General features: G+C 36.0%; 2 protein-coding genes across 2 annotated transcripts in view; one reads left to right on the top strand and one right to left on the bottom strand.

The window, feature by feature from the left end:
- Positions 1-3,543: 3,543 nt before the first annotated feature.
- LOC126740983 (alpha-2-macroglobulin receptor-associated protein) lies at positions 3,544-9,385 on the bottom strand. Its single transcript, XM_050447198.1, has 6 exons — positions 9,103-9,385; positions 8,833-9,048; positions 8,547-8,778; positions 8,405-8,490; positions 4,194-4,305; positions 3,544-4,141 (listed from the first exon to the last, which is right to left on the bottom strand). Exons 1-6 carry the CDS (start codon positions 9,301-9,303, stop codon positions 3,861-3,863), a joined length of 1,128 nt encoding a protein of 375 aa, XP_050303155.1. The 5' UTR covers positions 9,304-9,385; the 3' UTR covers positions 3,544-3,860.
- A 94-nt stretch (positions 9,386-9,479) lies between these two features.
- Positions 9,480-21,598, top strand: part of LOC126740981 (cilia- and flagella-associated protein 43) — a 26,170-nt gene continuing 14,051 nt past the window's right edge. Inside the window, exons 1-16 of the mRNA XM_050447196.1 lie at positions 9,480-9,599; positions 9,657-9,925; positions 10,923-11,082; positions 11,151-11,364; positions 11,415-11,543; positions 11,602-11,734; positions 11,786-11,931; positions 11,985-12,227; positions 14,246-14,566; positions 14,618-14,846; positions 15,129-15,376; positions 16,630-16,852; positions 16,908-17,085; positions 17,133-17,370; positions 20,575-20,757; positions 20,815-21,054. Of these exons, the coding sequence (XP_050303153.1) occupies positions 9,562-9,599; positions 9,657-9,925; positions 10,923-11,082; positions 11,151-11,364; positions 11,415-11,543; positions 11,602-11,734; positions 11,786-11,931; positions 11,985-12,227; positions 14,246-14,566; positions 14,618-14,846; positions 15,129-15,376; positions 16,630-16,852; positions 16,908-17,085; positions 17,133-17,370; positions 20,575-20,757; positions 20,815-21,054 (3,192 nt within the window). The 5' untranslated portion in view covers positions 9,480-9,561. The remainder of the gene's footprint in view (positions 9,600-9,656; positions 9,926-10,922; positions 11,083-11,150; positions 11,365-11,414; positions 11,544-11,601; positions 11,735-11,785; positions 11,932-11,984; positions 12,228-14,245; positions 14,567-14,617; positions 14,847-15,128; positions 15,377-16,629; positions 16,853-16,907; positions 17,086-17,132; positions 17,371-20,574; positions 20,758-20,814; positions 21,055-21,598) is intronic.

The following is a 21,598-nucleotide window of genomic DNA, read 5'->3' as shown; positions in this document are numbered from 1 at the left end:
ATTCAAGCCTAACCTGTTAACAGCACACCATACCTCCAATGTATTTAGACAGTTCTGAAGAAAAACACAATCCTCCGAACCATATACATTTAAATATAGCTTCAAATCATCGGCAAAAGCCAGCCTATGACAAGTGAGTGACTCAATCAAATCATTTATAAAATAACTAAACAGGAGCGGACCCCGGTTCGAGCCCTGTGGCACACCCGATGTTACGTTAAAAAGTTTCGATTTAAAGCCCTCATATTCCACATATTGAGATCTACCAATCAAGTAGGAATGAAATAAATTAAATAATTTCCCTGAAAACCCATACTGAGTTAATTTATGCAGCAAAATATAGTGATCTATCCGATCAAAGGTTTTTTGGAAGTCGGTATAAATAACATCGACTTGAGTATTAACATCAAGTGATTCACAGATGTGGCTAGACAGACAGGATAAGTTAGTAACACAAGATCGCCCGCTAAAAAATCCATGCTGGTCTACAGAGATGAGCTCTTTTGCGTGACTAAATAGCGACCGATTCAGGATAATTTCGAAAATTTTTGAGAAGTTACAGAGTAATGAGATTGGCCTGTAGTTCACGATTTGATCAGAGTCCCCAGCTTTTAAAATAGGTATTATTTTAGCAGTCTTCCAAATTTCAGGAATTTGTTCTGTTGTTAGTATTAAGTTGAAAATGTAGGTCAGCGGATCAGCCAGGACACCAATGCAATCGTTAACCAAGAAGTTAGGTACACCGTCTACACCAGATGTTAACTTATTTTTGAGTTTTTTACTAGGCAAAATAATCTGGGAAGCATCAACGTTGGAAAATTTCTATAATATAAAATTTCTACAATTTTTAAGATTCAGTTCCTTGAATCCTATCTCACTGATCGAGATCAATATGTCCATTTTAACCGATGCAATTCCAAAAAACAGCCTCTGAAGTTGTGGGTACCACAAGGATCGGTGCTAGGCCCTACGTTGCTTCTCATTTTTATAAATGACCTAACTTACTCTCAGGGTGTGTATTATTTGGTGATGACACCAGAAGTTGATAATCTAAATTACAAAACTTCAGAACAAAATCTATTTCAATGGTTTTTAGCAGATCTTCTATCTTTAAACCATTTAAAATCGCAAAGTATTAACTTCACTGTGGGGAACAACAATGAAATTGGACATGGTTCCTTGGATGCAGGATTAACCTGGGAGCAACACCTTGTAAGTCTCTCAAAGAAGCTCTCGAGAATTCTTCTTATTCAGACATCTGGTCCAAATGACTTCAAGAGATATACTTCTAACAATATAATTATGTATTATAGCAATTTCCATTCTGTTTTAACTTATGCTATTCTTTAATCTAAAGGGAACTCCACAAAGTCTCGGTCTCAAAACTTTGTGTAGTTCCCTTTAGATTATTAAATCTAAGTCTCTTTGAGAAAATGGACCACTTCTTTCATTATGCTATTCTTGCCTAGGGTCATTCTTGTCATATTGCGAAAGCATTTGCGCAACAAAGAAAATGCATCCGTATAATCATTCTCTCAGTCTTAACATTTTTACCTTACCCTCTGTATATATTATGTAGTGTTTGTTGCACGTTATATAAAATCTTAATCTAAACAACTCTCACGAAGATTTTCACACTTACACCACAAGAAACAACAGTAATCTTGTACCTGACTTTAGTCGTTTGGAAAGATCCAGAAATGATTCAAGATATTATTTAGTATTAAAATTATTTAATTGCGTACCAGCTAGAAATAAACCTCTTATCAAAATTTATTTATTGTTTTAGATACTAGAAACATAGCATAGACACGTCACGATTGCTATACAAAGCAATACATATGGAATACCTTTACTTATGTATTCCTTATTCAGGATTTTGTCAAAATATATGAACATACATATAATAAAAATAAAATAATTGCACACTACATTAAGATTAAACTTGGCACCAACGACTTTATTCGATGTTTTCCTATGCTTAAGGATGGATACAGTTTACCCTCTAGTTTTAAAGTCGGTATGCAAAACAAGGATCTCCTGAAACGACTGAAAGAGACAGACATGTGGCCTGCTGGTACTGTAGTAGGTGGCCATAAAGCACATCCCTCCTAGCATATAGCCTTACCGCCAACTCCAATGTCCATTGCTGCCCGAGAAGCCTCCGATAACATTTCAAAGCAAAATTGACGAAAAACAAAGAAAAACACAAAGTCACGGTCTCACAACAAACCTTTAGATGCCATATGGCTTCATGGCTTCTAAAGGTTTTTTTTATTGTTTTATGTAAGTTTTTAGTTTTGTTTAAGTAGTATTTTTATTTTAGGCCTGATGATGCTCTAACTAGAAACACGACGCGAAACACGTGTAGCCCGTTTAATTAAATGTTGTGAGACCGTGACTTTGTGTTTTTCTTTGTTTTTCGTCAATTTTGTATGTTGGTCTCTTAGAGAATAATGGATGAGATTTTTGGATTTCAAAGCAAGAAAAGCTGCTTAAGATCAACTCAGATAGGGAAGCCATAGCTGCTGGTAAGTCCTTAAACGGTGAAGCCGTCAACATCAAGATTGTGGAGAAAGCCAATAAATTTAGTGGTAGGCTCCATCTCGACCCAATGATCCCACCAATAGTACGGCTCTCTCGTAAATCTGACATGGAAAATGATCGTTACTTGTTGGCTAGACTGAGAGATCCTTTACTCCTTAATCTCTCAGACTTTACCTGGCACATCTACAGGATCAAGCGACGAGTACATGTTTTGATGGACAAAACAACACCAGTAAGCATTAAACTAATGCTTGCTGCTGAGGGACTGCTTAGTGAGAAGTAAGTTGTTTTTACCATGAGTATTGTGCTGATATCGATCACCCAATGTAATCAGTTTACTTTTATTTTTAAATATAATTTTAAGAACCTTTAAAATATAAAACTGTTAAAATCTTTTTCTCCCCAAAGTATAATACTCCGCATAATACTATGCGGTAACTCAATACACTGTAAACAGAGCTATAGTACACATTCATCAGTTCTTTGATATCAAGTGAATTTTTAAGTTGATTTATAAGCTAGACACTTTTATTTAATTTTAATTAGTTGAAACAATCAAGAGGTATCTTGTGCGTGGTGCCTTCTTCTCATTTCAGGAGTACCTTGAATCCAGTTTTAACCTGTAGTGCCGTTTCATTACCCTTTTTTTTAGTTTTTAAATATTCATCCATATTGCATAATTTTATATGTTTAATTGAATTTGACTTGTCTAAGTACTGAATTTGTATATATTATATCAATAAATTATCTATCTATCTATTGGTTTTTTGCGACCATTTTATTTAAGTCGTCATCTATATTCATTCGACTTTGCCCCGTCGTTTTAATGTTGAAAACTTAGTTCCTTTAACACGTATTATAGTCGAAATTAGTCAGTTCTAGGCAGGCTTTAAAGTGCCAAAAGATAATTTTATTAAATAACCGGAAAAATAAAAGGTATATTTATTTATCCTAAAGTTTATAAGTCTGAAAGTGAAAAGAAAAATAAACTGCAAATTTACTGCTTTTAACATGGAACGTTTATTACGATTTATGCTAACATTCAACTCGAGATAAATATATTAAAAATTACATAAAAACATGCACCTTATATGAACAGTGCCCTATTTTGGTTGTAATAGTAGTGTAATAAGTCCCTTACTGTCAAGGACCAATTAGTAGAATTTTGGACTATTTAAAAATTAATACTAAAAACGCATTATGCTTGGAAGAAACCCTGCAACTACAACCAAAATGTGTTAACTAAAATGCTTTGGCACACACCTTAAAAGATCAATAAAATCACACACTAAAAGAGATTCATTCCTTACTGATTACAACTCGATATGCCTCTGCATGATTTTCGTTTCGATATCAAGATGAATCTTGTCGACCTTCCTGGCCTGTTTTTTAATGTTGTCCTCCATCATTTGATGCCCGTGCGGTTTTTCACCGGAAAACTTCGTCTTTTTATTGTGTTTTTCCTCGTTAAGTACCTGCTCCACTTGCATATGCCTCAACTTGAGTAGTCGGTTTTCGTAGTGAAACAATTCGGTTTTTAACGATTGCAGCTCAGAATTGGTGAAATTACTTTCTAGGGCGATCCTCCACAACCCTAAAATTTTAAATACTTCCTTTATTCTGTTTATATCTATCAATATACATACCTTGAACTTTTGGTTCGACAAACTCCTTACTGGCTGGCCCAGTTGAAGCCAATTTATCCAGATGGTCAAACCCATCTTTAATTTGCTTATGGTGCTCCCTGATCATGTTCACCTTAAAAATCAAATCAAATTTTGCCTTCTTGTTGATAAAGCTGCATTAAGGTGTATAATATCTAACTACTCTAAGAAGAATACTTTTCTTCTGATACACTGATATAAACTAAAATGAATATAAACACTATTGAGCAACACAGTTCAAATAAATATCACAGTCTGACCAAACTGAAAGTATTTGTCCAGAGCATAAAATGCGTAGGATAATTTTTCACTCCTTGCCTAAGTTTGCAGTAAGAATCAAGGCTTTTCATGTTTAGGTGTATTGTAGATTTTCTTCCCCATATAAAAGATTATTTAAATTTGTATACCTGGTGTGGTGACTAGTGGATTCAAAGTAGGAAATAACAAAATTTAGTGCCTATGAGTTAAGCACAGATATTCTAAAATTATGACTGAAGACAGAGTTAAAATAACCATGAATAAATTTTTAAAAAATGTGACATAGTTTGTTTATTATTGTTTACCAGGCAGTTGAAGGATTTTTCTCTTCTTTTTTGTTGTTCAACTGTCTGAAATAAATAGGATACTAAAATAAAATTCTTTAGAGAGTTCAAGTAGGCTGATAATGTTCATTTTATTCCAGGCAGTTTAGGGATTTTCCTGTTTTTTTTTTCAACTTTGGGAAAAAATATAAATCTTCATTGTTGTCATTTAAATGTTGTCATATTTAATTTTTTCGCCAACGCGGCAACAACGATTCAATATTTCCTGGAACCGCAAAATCGCGCCATCGGGACCGTCTCCGTCGTTCGTTTGTGCGGTGCCGCCACTTGACCTTAGCCTTTCCATCTAATCGCAGGAAGAGGTTTTTTTTTGTTCGCGTCATTTACGCACGACGACTTACTTTCGTATTTTTTAATTACGCCACCACCTTGGCATTTTTACTTTATTTTAATATACATATTTTATACAGTCCACTGAAATAAAAATCTTTGATTTAATAATTACACGCGACCTGTAGGTTCAATTACATACAGTCATTTCTGTATTTCTTCAAGGCAGTTACTGAAAAAACAAGAAAACACTGTCTGACCTAAATTAACCTGTCAACTGCCTGGAATAAATTAATCATTACATATATGTACAAGGAGTACTACTCTTACTTATTTGCCCTCCCTATTCCTGGACTAACGTATTTCATGATACAAGGTGTCCCCGCATATGTAATTTCCAAAGCATTGCTATCAGAAAAAATTATATTTCCAATGTAAATCTATCTGGATTAATTAACAATTTAATAATGCTAATTGATATCTTCAATTCATATATAATTACACCTTAAGTGTACCAGAATTTTAGCCAAATTCAGGATATTTTCAATTATTATTCCAGACACTCCGAGATGTTAGTTTTCTTATATAAATTTAAAAAATGCTTTTTTGCTACTTTTAAGGAGCATTTTTCTCATATTCCAGGCAGTTGGAGTCATTTCATGTTTTCGTTTTCAATCTTTATGAGTCATTTTTATTTCCATTACCGGTAATTTTGGTAATATTACGTAATATTACTGCAAGACCGGTAACATTGGTAATTTTGGGTTTTTTTTTACTCTATATACTCTCATTTATTCGCTATTCGCCCAGCTCTACTTGGCTTCACTGGCGTGAGGCGCAAGGACGAAAGACGATCGTGCCGTACGAAGTGTTCTAACGCTGCGCCGCCGCTTTCTTGATGTATAGTATAGATCGGGATCGGGGAATAACCAAAATATGAGTGATAAAAATTCTGTGATTCCCCGGGGGCCGTGGCAAGCGATATTTTGTAAACAGTCTCTCTGTATTGATCACAACTAGTGGCATTATTGGTACAAAAGGGTTGTTTATAGCCATTATAACTATCAGTGCAATTTTTATTAAATAACTGTAATTATTGTAGGTGATATTTAAACTGGTGAGTAAATATTTTTTAAATTGACCTCTTCTCAAAATGCATGATGTTTATTTTATAGTTGCGATAATATGGTTAAGCCAAAGAGTGATGTTTGGAGATACTACGATCTTAAAGATAAAGACAACTATTCCTGTAAATATTGTAAAACCTCCTTTAAAAGAAATGCTACCAGACAGTTCCAACATTTGCTTCAATGTGTCAAAATCCTGAAAATATAGTACACATTCTTAAAAAAGGAAAATTGCCTGTTAAAAATGTTTTCGGTAGTAACAATAATACCAATACCTCGCGAAGTTCACCCATGGTATTGTAGATATTGAAGATAGTGATACTGAAATTGCTGATTATGAAACCTCTCAGCAGGGACACGCATTTGAGACTTTAGACTCAGAAATAGCTTCACTAGTTCGGCCTGTGCCTTCCTCAGCTAGTTCTTCTTTTTCAAGCAGGGTACAATTTCTTCGTATATTGATAACATGTCCTCTCAAGAAAACAACAAGATTGATGAAATACTGGCAAGGGCTATTTATGTCTCAGGAGCCCCATTAGATATGACAACAAAAAAAGTATGGTTAGATGTATTCAAAACAATGAGATGCGCATGTAAACCGCCTTTTCGTTACCAGTTGTCAAATCCACTACTAGAATCCGAGTACAATAGAGTACAAGCTGCAGTTTCTTCAAAAATTAGTGAAGCACCTATCTTAAGCTGACAAATGGATGGTTGGTCAAATTGTAGAAATGACTCTATATCCAATTTTGTTATTAATACACCTCTTCCGGTATTTTATAAATCAATCCATACCAAAGATAACAGACATTTAGCAACATTTTTGGCCTCAGAAATTGAAAATGTATTGGAAGAATTGGGAGCTTCAAATTTTTTGACTATTGTCACTGACAACGGAGCTAACATAAAAAAGGCTCGTGAAATAGTTAGCAGCAAGTACAATTACATAACTAATTATGGTTGTATTTGTCACGGTCTAAACCTTCTGGTTGAAGACTTCTTGAAATTAGACCATTTTGCCAATTTTAAAAAGAACATAATTTCAATTGTATCAGAGTTGAAAAATTCGCAGATTTTACATGCAAGGTTTGAAAAAATCCAGTTAAACAAAACGGGGCGATACATCTCTTTAAAATTGCCGGTGAAAACAAGATGGGGTTCCTTTGTTTCTTGTTTAAAAAGCTTTTTGGACACTAAATATTCATTGAAAAGTTTAGCAGTTGATGATAACCCAGATATTTCTAATGTTCTTTCAGCAAACATAGTAAGACTTCTTCAAAATGAATTTTGGTTAGAAATAGAAGCAACTTATGACTTGTTTCAGCCAATCTCTAAGTGGATAACGTTTTTTGAAGCTAACAGGCTAACAATCTCAAAAGTGTTTATCTGCTTTTTTGAAATAAGATCTATATTACGTGACAAAGTATCAAATTTATGTGAGGAAGAAATTGAAAAAGAAGATCTCGGTTTCGAAATTATAGACTTTACTGAATTAACTAAGGAAAAAGAAGAATTAGATGAAGAGGTTGGGGATGATGAGGATGATTTACCATTATCCACTCTATTACGTAGTTCATTCTGACAGGTTTTTTTTGTGTTTCCTAATGTTTTTATAGTTTTGAATTAAAAATACTAGTATTAGTTAAAAAGCTGTTTTTTTTAATAAATTACCAATATTACCGGTAATTTTACATCTATACTACTTATTCCAGATATTTGGGGACACTTTATAATTTTATTCCAAGCAGTTGATGATGTAAGGGTTCTTATTTAATGTCTTGTTTTGAGACATATTTCCCTTATTCCATGCAGTGGGGATCATTTGTGTAGCCAAAATACTATTAAATATACCCAAAAACTGTTTTCAAAGTATCATCACTATACAAATTCAACTTGCATTCAGTATCCATACAAAGCTCTTTAAATCTGTTATAGTCTTGACAACTGAAAATTCTTCCCTTCCTTTTTTATGTTCCTTTTCTAAAGTTTTTAAATGAAGGAAATAATCACCCTAGCATGTAGACTTTCAGAATAAAAGTTGGTACACATATGATCTACTAATGAACTGAGGTGAGTCTTTTGAAAGTGAGTCTTATATGCATTCTTAATTGAAATGAAATACATAACTATTTTTTATAAAATACTATCTTAGAACTGAGCCTGATCAAACTTACTTAAAGAAACTCATCCTTACCTTATCCAGATACTCTTTATTAGGATCCTCATTCTCCTCGAGCAATTCAATCTGATTATATTTATCTAAAGTTTCATCCAAAGAATCTGCAAATAATTCAATAATTGACCCCAAAAATAATTGTGCAAAGGTGCAAGCCTACTTGTCTCTTGTTCTTTTTCCTTCTGATCATGCTCCTCAGGGTCTCCTTTTACTTTATAAAGTAGCGAGTAGTACTGGTCAATTTTATCTTGATGATGATGAAACTCCTCCCGGAGGGCTGCCAATTCGTCCGTACTAAACCCTGCCGTAATCGCTTTTTCCCATAATTTATTTAATTTCTTGTCTTTGAACAGACTTTTGTTGATATGCTTGTCTGAGGCCTCGTTTAGTGGCTAAAAATGCTTTTAAATGTCACGTTTGCCATTAAACCTTTACAATCCACTTACTTTATAAGGATAGACTTTTTTTGGGTCATGAACGTCATCAATCTGATCGAGAAGACCATAATTTGTCATTATAGTCTTCAATTTTTCTCGGAGCTTGGCCTCTTTCAATCCGTCCTTGTCCTTCCCTTCGGCCCTAAGGTGTTTCCACGTAATCTCCTCTTTGTCGTGCAATTTTAGCTCACCAAAGAGAGATTTTAGTTTAGAATCCGGTAGACGCTAAAAGTATGTTTGAATTGAGGTGAGGCGAGTGAGGTGCTACTGGTGGCTTACATGCACCGCTTTGGACCATAGCAAGTTCAGTTTGGCCATTCGATAGGGCCTATCCAAGTGTTTGAGGGAAATTGGCCGGAAATCTTCTGGGGTGTCTTCCATCTTTGGGTTCGCTTCTTTTGAGTATTTATTGTGACACTCGGCGAGTGAGAGTATGTAGGAGAGTAGCAGGAGGGTATAGATGCAAGTTGGTTTGGGCATTTTTAGTGTTTTTTGTTATTAACACAAATATGGATTATTGATGATTGTTTCTTTTTGTCAACAAAACGTATAACATAACCTAAAAACTGAATTCACGTGTGACATCTGTCAACTTGTCACTCGTGTTAGGGTTCGTTTCTATGGAAGCGTAGCGTGCCATAATATGCTATGACGTCATGACTATCTGTACCAGGGGTTACCGCCCAAGTTACCATGGCAAACAAACCCGTAATATTGATAGTTTCTCTTATTTAATCAATGCAAATAGTCATGAAGGCAACCGGACACGAAACGCTGTGAGTAAAACTTAATTAAGCCCCTAATAAAACGTTCAAGAACCGTTTTGTTTGCAGATGGGTGAAGGTGGGGTGTATGAAGGAGCTCTGCGTGATGGCCAAGACGGTGCTGATGTTCGGACGGGGGTGTTTTCTCGAATTTATCAACCTAAATATCAACGAAAAGCATCAGCTGACCGTGAATAATCATAAAGAAAACGGCGAGGGAGTGCAGTGTTTTAGGGCCCACTCTTCGTTGTTTATATTCGCTTATTCGGAGAGCTGCCAGCAGCCTAAGCTGTACGTAAAAAGTTATCCGAATTTTGAGCTTATCGCCATGTTTGAAGGTTAGTTTCGATAATAATATAACCTAAAAATTAACTGTCATCTGTCAGTTGAAATTGCAACGTTGTCATATGGGCAGTTTGACTACGGGTTTTCAGTGCCACCGTCACGTCTCATTTCTATTATTTTTGCCGTACAGTTTTGTATCTAAATATGGACAATATGGCAACGTCGCCAAAAGGTTTGACTATTTAACTTAATAGAGGATCGCTGTTTTATTTTTAAATCATATTTACCAATGTTACCGCTATTAATTCATTGTTTTAAGTTCCATTTTTTTTTGTTAAGATTTGTAGCGAATTTGCAGAACTTGGCAATGTTGCCTTAATAGGCTAGAAATGCGATACGGAATGATATTATGAGCCTTGACTGTAAAATGTAATAGAGTATTTGCACAGCTGACGTTCCCGCTTTGATTGTTTTAGGAAAATCAATGTAAAAAATGATGACAACTTGGCAACGTCGTCTCTATAGGTCAGCAATTTGTCATTTTTCCAATTAAAGGCCATTGACAACCTTAAAACAAATAATGGTGAGAAATTCGACACTTGTAGAAAATTGCTCAGTTTTTAGTTTACACCACTAAACGCAATAGAGTGCCATTATACTTGATAAATGAGTATAAATTAAAATCTATTGGCAACCTTGTAATTAAACCTTGAAAAAAAATTGACATCCAGTAGACAAGTGTCAATATTATACAGTGTTGTGAACTGACTAAATAATGGCGCGTAATTCAAATCGCGTAGAAAATGTGAACCAATTTATCAACTAGTTTGGCATATTAAACGCGATAGAGTAGTTTAATTAATTCTTAATATTTTAATCAAATTTCCATAACGTTTAAGCAAAACTGACACCTGTCATACGCTTGTCATTTATCACCTAAACGAAATAATGGCGGGCAATTCAAAATTATCCTTACACCCAGCCTCAATTTTCTTAAACAAACTTTGACTATTAAACCATATAGAGTTCTCTTATTGAACAAAATTTCAGATGAAAGATCGGGCCATAAATCCCTCGCCTTCTCCGATAGTTCGCTCCTTTTCTCGCTCGGCGAAAAGCCCGACTATAAAGTGACAGCGTGGAACTGGAGAAGCAACGTGAAGTTCGCAGAGGGCAAAAACGAGCTGTTATACGAAGATCAAATGCTCAGGTACCGATCGTGTAAAATCGGCTCCCTGTCCCCGGGACGGATTGCATGATTGGGATTGTTATTTTCAGGTGTAGCTACGGCAGGCCGATGTATCTGGCCCAAATGGGGATAGGATCCAAGAAATTGTATATATGGGACGTGTTTACCGTGTGCAAAACGAGCATTTTCGCGATACACGAGGTTCTTTTGGGCAATCTAAACCCTGGGAACTTTCAAAATGCTATTTGGGGCATGGACACTGTTGCCCTCTACATTATCGACGATAGGGGATGTATTTATACGGTAAGAAAAGGTAAGGGAACTACATATGATTGATCAATTGCCTTTTTTAGGTTGACAGGGATTTTTACTTGGAACTGGTGTTAGATTTTGCCTCGTTGGACGTGCCAGGACCAGTAACACCCTCTATATGTTGGTTTCACCATGGACTATCTGTGTCAGGTCCAAACAAGGAAATACGGGTAAATAAATTAAAAAATACAAAAAAAAAACAAATTAGGAAATCATTTGTTTAATAAGCACTATAAAAAAGTGGGTGCCACCTGGATATGCGACTCCAGCTATCCAACCGAAATGGTTATCAATGGCATTATTAGCGGCAAATCTGACAAATGTATCGGTTACACAGATATGGGGGAAATTGTGTCTTTCGGTAAGTACACCTTGCTTAAACCTTTATTAATTTAACTCCTAACGCCCACAGGTTTTGCCGAAAACAGCATAACCTGGATCAGGCAGGGCTACTCAAACTACGAAGAAATCTCCCTGATTAACCCCAAAGGTGATTTTATAATTGTCAGAAGAGGCCAATATAACCTGGACGTGCTCGAACTGGCAACGGGGCAAAAGGTTTGTAATGTCACGTCAGCTGTCAACCATTTATAGCAGCCTGTGTGTTTCAGGTGTCCACTATTGCCCTAGAGGGCGCCATAACCTCGATATCAGAAAACCCGCTCTATCCTTTTCTGGCGTTGGGTTTTAGCACGGGGCACGTGCAACTGGTGTCGTTCTACAACGAAACCAAACCGTACGTGTTGACGGAAATGTATCTTACGGACGTGCCAATTACGTCACTTCGGTTTTTTGAAAATAGCAACCTATTGGTGGCGGGAAATTTTAATAAAGGAGAATATTTTATTATACGGGTAAATGTCATTTTTCAATTCACAGTATATGGAAGCTAAAGTAGAAAAGAGGATATTTCAGAATTGGGTGAAAATAGGCGAGTCACGTTATCAGGAAGTGCAAGGTCAAAGCGTATTTATTCATAGGAAGTCAAGGATCGGCTAAATTTACCTACGTGGCCCCAGAGGAAATTCTATATCTCTTTCTCTATTGTACTCATTGTAAACGATACAGGTTAAGCAAGTACGTGGTGTGCTTTAGAAGTTGAACGCGCCCAAATGCTTATGACAGATCTCAAAATGATTATCAAGCGGGAAATTTAAATATCAATATTTGTTGATTTTTTAACGAATTTTAATTAAACTTTTGCCCACCAGGCGTCGCGATTCCCTTTCCGTCTTTGTTCCACTCATTTGTCGCGGCATAACTTCACTCGCATTGTTTATGACAGGGGTCAGTAACACCACGATTAGGCGGGAAATTTAAATTATAAATTTGAGAACAGTGACAAGGCGTCGCTTTGTCGAGCGATCCATCTGAGCGATTTATGGCCAGACCTTTTGTCTGAATTTTTGTTAAGAAAAAGCTCTATAGGGTTTAATAGTCTAGGATAGCGGGAGGAATTGAGGCCAAGTGTAAGAGAGAATTTTTAATTTTCCGTCATTCTTCAGTTAGTTGACAATTGACGCGTATGACAGGTGTCAATTTTGCTTAAAGGTTATGTACTGTATGGAAATATAAAAATGCAAATTTGATTAATTTACCACGAATAAATTAAACCACTATATCGAAATTTCTGCTCGATATCTGATTTATTTTAAGGTTATGACAGAAAACTGCAAACAGCATTTAATTTAAACAAAATTCATTTATCAAGTAAAATGCTGCTCTATCGCGTCTATTAGTTCTTAGTTCAAACATCAACATTAGTTCTAACTGATGCAACTTAGTTTTAAATTTCGCGCCATTATTTAGACAGTTGGCGTCAGTGTATAATACTGACACTTGCCTGCCTAATATCTCTTTTTTTAATTCCCCTCAGTTGATTTATGACAGGTGTCGGTAACGCCTTAGTAAGACTTGCCGGGAAATTTGAAACATTATAAAAGTTTTTTCTTCGACTAGAAGCGCTTTGACTTGATTTCAGAATAGTTATGTCACAATCTAGCGGGAAATTTAACTATCAATAGTCGGTGTTTTTTTGGCGAATTTTAGTTTCAAATTTAAATCACTAGAATCGTTAAATGACATCATTTTATGGAAGTTGAAAATTGGAAGCTGATTAATTTATTAAGAATACATTAATTTATCCTATCACGTCAAATAGTCCAAACTAGTAGACAAATTGTCAAACTGAGGCAAATTTTCGAGTTTTCAATTCCGCGCCATTATTTATTAGTCAGTTGGCAGTACTGCATATTATTGACACTTGTCTGCCTAATGTCACTTTTTTTTTTTAATTCCAACCAAATGACTTATAGCAGATGTCAGTAACGTCGCGACTTGGCGGAAAATTTGAATTTGAACCTTGACAAAACGGGTTTTTTCATTTTTTCTCGACTAGGCGCGCCTTGACTCAAAGTCTTTTGACAAATTCTAGGTTATTTGTTTACAAAAAAAGAAATGTCTTCTACAGGGCCCACCGGGCATCCAAATGAAAGTTCAGTTTTTAATTGAAACACAATGTCATATCATGAATTATAATGCCACTCTATCGCGCTATTTAATCATCCAAACGAATTGATCAACTATCAAACTGCATATTTACTAAGAGTTTTGAATTTCGCGCCATTATTTATTAGTCAGTTGGCAGTACTGTATATTCTTGACACTTGTCTGCCTAATGTCACTTTTTTTAATTCCACTCAAACGACTAAGGACAGATGCCAGTAACGTAGCGACATGGCGGGAAATTTGAATTTCAACCTTGATAAAACGTGTTTTTTCATTCTTTCTTGACTAGGCGGGCCTCGACTCAAAGTCTTTTGACAAATTCTGGGTTACTTGTTTCCAAAAAAAAAATGAATGTTTTTTACAGGGCCTACCGGGCACCCAAATAGAAGTTCTGCTGCAGATCGACGTTGGCCGTCAAACGACCGATTACATGCTGGTCGCGTCGCAGAACATGATGCGATTCTTCGTCCTCCCGGTCACTCAGAATAAATTCTTCGCAGGCAATAAGATCATAAGATATTGCATCGTCGATAATAAAGTCGTCAATGTCAAAACTTACTCGTTTGAAGACAATCAGCTGTACTTCAGAAGGTTTTTGGCCCGAAAGGGACCAGACAGAGATAGAGTGTTCATCTTGTTACCGTTTGCCAAGCGCCACTTGGCAGTGGTCGAGACAAAAAGAGGCGTAAGTTGCTAAACAACGTGAAAGAAGGGTTTATGCAAATAACGTTTTTAGAGCTCGATCATCAATATCATAGAGAACCTCAAGACTGGCCATCAAATGAAGAGATTCTTGTATAGATCGAACTGGAGACACGTCATCACTTTTTCTTGTGACGGATTTACTTTTGTACGGTCCGCGGACCTTAAAACTGTCGAGGGTATCGCCCTTAATCACCACCGGTACTTACATGGAGTCAAGAGTGCCACGTGTAACCCTTCCGCCACCATTGTTGTCACTCTAGGTGAGTTTGTGTAAATGTAGACGCACTTTGTTGGGAAATACGAGTACTTGTATAATAAGTCTAATGACAGTTCAATAGATGACGCTAAAGATTAAGTTCCTGGAATAGTCTTCACGTCTTTTGTTTTGGTTTTGGAGCTGTCATTGTCACTGTCAAATGTCACTGCTGCTGTCAGCCGATGACAGATCAGTTTGATAATGATGATTTTCTTATTTCCAATAGATGGCGACCCTCTTATACTATTTTTTTTTTTAAATAGATACATAATGCAATTTTCTTTAGGTTATGATAAAAACTTAGTAGCGGTCCGCCTGTCCGGAAAAGAAGAAGACGAAAATTTGAGACAACAAGTACAAGATCAACACAATTCGCCCAAGATCGCGTTGATGTTCAAAAGGCCGACCTACAGCTATCCAATCGAAGAACGCTTCATCGGGAAATCGTGGAAGGAGATACAGAAGTTGAAGAACATTGAGGCGGAAGAGGAGCAGTGTCGCGTGGAGAAAAACAAGATTTTAAAAGAGTTTCAAGTGAGTGTTAACCTTAAAAGTTTAACATGGCAACAGTGTGAATTACCTTGAGGTTAGTCGTTCGTCCATTTTTGGCGTTGATGTCACTGGTTGTTTAGATGTGACGTAAAGGTTGATTTACATACAGTTGGAATGTTTATCTATGAGTGTGCCGCGGGTTACATAGCAAACGAGATTGACATGGCGACAGTTTGATTTTTGATGATTCCACTAGTCATTCCTACATCGTTTCATTATTGTCACTATGACATAAAGCTCAGGGTTGACTTACAGTTAGAGGGAGTGTGTAGAAGGTTTCGTAGAGATCATGTTTGTAATAGCAACTGTGGTATAAATTAAATTTAGTTTTTCGTAGATCGTTGTCACTTGTCAAAGTTGTTATTTTCCCATAAATCTGGGGCCGACTGCTACAGTTAGACAGAGTGTGTAGTGGGTTACATAGCAAAACAGATATAAATGGTGTCGCTTGTGTCACTTGTCATTTTGGCATAAACTTTAAGGTCGAATTACAGAGTGTATAGTAGAAATAGGATGCCTCCAAAGCACACTTTGCATCTTCTAAATTTGATACTTTCAGAGAGTGGAGCGAAGAAGAAAGATTCAAATTGAGATTGCAGTGCCACTGCGGTAAAATTTGAACTTAAATCTTTGACGTAACTCCACTTTTTACAATTTGACGGTAAAAAACAAACAAACTATTTGTCATGGAAACAGTGTGATTTATCCTAAAAAAATTAATCGTTCGTAAACCGTTGACGTTGCTGTCACTTGTCAAAGTCGTCATTTTGACGTAAGGTTTTTACGGTCAATTTGCAGAAAAGTTAGTTTAGGTTGCGCATCCAAGACTGTGTTGTCGGTTGCATGACGAGTGAGACTCACCTGGAATTACATTGACTTTAACCCTAACTAATTTCATAGTATTGTAACTTTCGCGTAACCCTAAATGTTAATGGAGTAATATTATTGCTATTTGGAAAAAATTGAGAAGCAACTTCAAGTGCGTGAAAGAACTAAAGTATGATAAATTACCTGGAAAATTACGTGGAATAAGAAAACAACGTTTGATTGACTCAAATTCCGTGATTGAAGAAAAATAATCATGGCTCAACTGTTTGAAATCTTTAACATCTGTCACTTACATAACGGAGGTGGCAACACTGTGAATTACTGCTTAGTGTCACTTGTCATTTTGACGTAAAGCTTAAGATCGATTTACAGTTGACCGTAATAACATATCTCCTGCTGCCTTCTAGGATATTCAGAATATTCTGCAGCAATTGGTAAGCGACAATCTAGAAGCTCCGGACAATAAGAAGTTGGACCTATTGGAGTTTTATCTGGACGCGCAGTCGTACCAGAAGAAACAGCAAGCGAACAAGGAGGAATGCAAGGAACTGGAAATCTACCTGAAGCACCTTATTTTAGCCCAAGATACCGTCTCGGAGTATATCATCAATAACTATTACAAACCAATGGGTAAACTGCGCTTACACTTTTCAGGGGAGAAACGCTTTCAATTCTTTAATTTTAGGGGTCCAATGGCAGACTATAATGGGCATTTTCAGCGTCCAGAAAGCGACCAACTACTGCCTTCTCCCGGAAAACCCCGAACAGGAGTTCACCTTACGGTGGATCGAGGAGCAGCGGAGGATCGAGCAGTTTTTAAGTAGCCAAGACACTTTCGAGCCCTGGATGCCCATGTCCAAAGAGTAAGTCATAATTGTGAGTGATTGCTCAGTGATGGATTTCTTTGCAGGAAAATCCTGGATTTGGTGGCAAAGAAACCGATTGCCCCCAAGGAGGACTACACTGGTATCGCGAACCTGATCGGGTATCAAGAGGAGGCCGAGCTGGACCACGAGAAGTATCTGGAGTCAAAAGTGGCCAACGTCGGCACCGTTTCTCAGTTGTATATCGAGAAATTCCCCGGACATTATAAGCAGAAGCAGATCAACACCTTTTATCAGACTTACTTGCAACAAACTATGGCTGAGGTTAGTTCTTTTTTTTACCGTCAAATTATTAGAAGTGTGGTTAGATCAAGGATTTTAGTTAGCAAATTTTACCGCCGTGGCGCTGCGATTTCAATTTAAATTTTCTATCTTCGTTTCACTCATTAGTAAATAATGATTTTTTTCTGCTCTCGTCGCGGCATAGCTATCTCAATTTAAATATTCGTTCTCTGTTCCACTGATTGTGAATGATACGAATTTATAAAGTCTGTCTTGGACGCGTTCTACTTCTATTCGTATTGATTTAAATATCGAAATATGTTATTCAACTGTTTTCATCCATTTTAAAATTCCCGCCAATTTGAATACAAATTCGATCGCCGCGGCGCTGTGATCTCAAAGTCTTCGATCTTTATTCAACTTATTGTGAAAAATACAAATGCAGCCATTGTCAAGTGTGTTTTGGAAGTTGAACGCACAATTTGGCGGGAAATTTAAATATTTATTTGTTTTAATATTGCAATTTAATAAAAATTCGTGACACTCCTGTTTTATTAAGAATCTCTTATCTTTGTTCCACTTACGATAAAACATACAAATTCAGCCAATATGCAGTGCGACGTGCCCTAATTCCACTTCTAACGACAGTTTTCTACGCTACTTCCGCCATCTGGCGGGAAACTTGATGATCTATTTGGACGATTTGGCGGGAAATTTAAATGAGTAATTTTGCAAATCCCGTTTACGCATAGCCATCCTAAATAAAACCTTCCCTCTTTGTTCCATTCGTTATGACGAATATAAATTTAGAAATTGTAAAGTGTACCTTGGAGGCATTTTACTATTACTCGGGTAATTTGATTACTTTACTGGGGTTATTGAATTATTTTCGTCAATTTCAAAATTCCCGCCAATTTTAATACAAATTCTATCTCGTCGTGGCGCTACGATCTCAATCTGAATCTTGCTTCTTTGTTCCACTCGTTGCGAAAGATACAGACTTGGAAATTGTGAAATGAGGCTATGAGTGCAAAAACGGACTAACCCCAATATTATTAAGTGCTAAAAAATAGGTTAAAGAAAAATACGAAAATGTAAGTGCGCAAAACCCTTTTAAAAGGACATTTCTGTAGTTCGAATTAATTGAATGTTCTCGAGTGTTACTTAAATTTGCGGAATTTGTTTTAAATTTTTGGATATGGCTACTATTCGATTTTTCTATGTGGGTTAGTCCACTCTGCATTTAAAATAGATTGAGTTTTTTAATGGGTTACTCTAACTTAAGTTATTATAAGTATTACGTCAAAAACTGTATTACTCGTATTGTCACGAGAATAAATAAAAAAATATAGAAACTTTATATTTTTATTAAGTAGGTAGTTATTAAATACGTAAAGTTTCTTCTTCCTCAATTGGGCCAACTACTTCACCTCCAGTTGCTTGAGCAAATGACCTCAGATTTTTATAAAAATCTTGGTATATAGGAAATATGAATTCCATTAACTCAAGGAGATCTTTATTTTAGCTTCATTAATGGCATTACCATTTGGGTATAAAAGGGGCAGAGCCTTAATTTCCTTGAAAACAGATTTCCTTTTACTAAGATCTACTGTGTTAAAATAAACCTCTTCATTATTCGAGTACTTATACTAAATAGTATTGGGAAAAACTAAAATAGTATTGGGATAATCTTTTCTAAACCTTAACCATTGGATTTTAAGTCTCTCCACCATTGTTTTTGTTTCAGATACTTTTCTGTTTATTATGTTACTTTCAAGTTCCTTAGTGGAAAAAAATCTTGACTTATCCATTTCTATTATGGTAAAGGGATTTTTTTCTAGCATGTCTTATGACTGTATACCAGTCTTGAGGTATAAAGACATGTAGATGGAATTTCTTTTCTTTTTCCATGATTTCGAAATCTTTGTCGCATGGTAAATAGGAATGACCACTTACAAGGAATTTATGATCTATTTCTTCCATAGTAAATAATGGAGATGCAGTAATATAGTTACATATAAATGACATTTTTATATTACGATTCTGACCACCACATTGGTCAGAATACATAATAAATCTTTTCGATGTAACAACATTTTTTATGTAATATAAAATACAAGAACCCATATCTTGCGGCCCCTTGGAAGCAATACTTTCATCCCATAAAAACATGAACGCATTATTGGTTCCCACTTCATGTATATTAAAGTAGTAAGTCCATAACTGCCTTTTATAGTAACAAATGCCTGTGGAAGTACAGGTGTACTTCATTAGATCAAAACCGATGACCGTTGCGTTTCCACTTTTTGCCAGTTTAGTGTTTTTTTTAGGGTATCTCTAGCACACAAACTTCTTACTTATAGCAGCACAGTGGACTAGCTGAGGATAGTTTACTTTGCTTTCTTAAACTTTTATCAACAATAAAGTTCAATAACTAGTTTAGTGCTGCTATCTCGTAACGAAAAGGAATAGATCATTTGGTCCACTGTGCAATAAATAGATTTTAACTTGACGGATAATATTCTACAATAAAGCCGATTTTGAATTTTTGTGGGTTAGTCCGATATTGCACTTATAGCCTCAAATGTGCCTTGGAGACATCCGAAATCTACTCCTTTCGATAATAATGGGCGGGTAATTTGAATTGACTCGAAATATGTTACTGAATTATTTTTTTAATTTCAAAATTCCCGCCAACTTTAATAGAAATTCTAACGTCGTGGCGCTGTGACTTCAAATCTCTTATCTCTGTTCAACTTAGTGAAAAAGATACAAATTCTGCAATTTTCAAGTGTGCTTTGGAAGTTAGACGCGTCCTAATTTTACTCGAATCCTAATGCCGTCATTTGGCGGGAAATTTAATTTTTTTTAAAAATAATGAACCCTAATACAAATTGTAACCTTCAACACGTCTGTCTTAATCTGAACCTCTCATATTCGTTCCACAAGCGGTAAAACATACAAATTAAGCGAGTATGTAGTGGGCCGTGTCCAAATCCCACTTATAATGACAGATTTCAATGTACCGCCATCTGTTGGGAAACTTTATTATCTATTAGGACAATTTGGCGGTAAATTTTAATATTTATAATATTTTTATTTACTTTAAAAAATACCGAAATTTATTACAATTTCTTAAAGATCCTAAGTAAAATTTCTTTTCCTTGTTTCTCATGGACGCCTCCTATTTCACTCACGATAATAGTTTGGGCGGGAAATTTAAATTCTACTCAATTAAAACCGTAGAGGGAGGTGTTGACCCTGAAGAAAGCCTACAACAAATGTTTCCTGAACACGAGGGCGATAAAAGAGAGAGAGATGTACAACATAAAAGAGAAAAATGCTCGTCTAAGACACATTATCTCGGAGTACAACTATTTCTCCGAGCGGCATTTGGACATAGAGATTCCCGACCCCGAGTGGCACGACGTAAGTATAACTAAACGGGGGGGTCTCTTTAATGTCGAGAAAATTCCCATTTTCCAGATTGAAAACCCGGAAACGTGCATCCTGCGGGTGAACGATAACGAAGTACCGGTACGTCCCTACGTTTCTCCTAGCGAACAAGCGATTTTGGACGCTAAAGCTGCCGAAGAGGAACGACTGAGGCTCCTAATGTTGGCCGACGATTTTAGAGAGCGAGCCCTCATGACCATGATGAACGGAGTGTTGGAAATACGATGGGAGGACGAACTGAAAAAGGACGTGCCCAAGCCTAAATGTATGGTAAGTCCAATAAGAGAAATATATATATATAACTTCTATATCAAAATATGGAAAGAAAGGAATCGCAAGCGAAACTAGGACAATACAAATTTTGAGAATTTTATCAATGATGGCTTAGTTATAGTCCCTGGAAGCAGCATTATTTGCTTGGCAACATTAACGATAAAATGATTTTTTTTTTAAGCTTGGGATAATCACACATAAATCTTAGTGACCTACCATGATTACAGATATTCAAAATCACTTATTGAATGTTTGAAATTTATCGAATACAACTGGTCAAAATGCGATATTTTTTTAATGAAAATAATAGTTTTAATAACGAACAGTTCAGGCAAACATTGAGCGTCAATAGAAAAACATAATTTTGGAATGATACCCAAGATATTAAAGTACTGAGACAGGGATAAAATATGTCCGAAAAACCGGCCAAAAAGTCGAGATTTTGGCTCTAAAACTTTTTTTTTTATTTGATCCTGTTTTCAACAAATTAACCTCATTAATATTATTGGTTAATTTCTTTTGAGAGCCACAAAGTACATGC

Source organism: Anthonomus grandis, chromosome 10 (assembly GCF_022605725.1).
Source record: "Anthonomus grandis grandis chromosome 10, icAntGran1.3, whole genome shotgun sequence".
In the NCBI taxonomy this organism is placed as follows: domain Eukaryota; kingdom Metazoa; phylum Arthropoda; class Insecta; order Coleoptera; family Curculionidae; genus Anthonomus; species Anthonomus grandis.
Note: the sequence above shows the minus strand (reverse complement) of the source record. Positions and strands in the feature narration are given on the sequence as shown.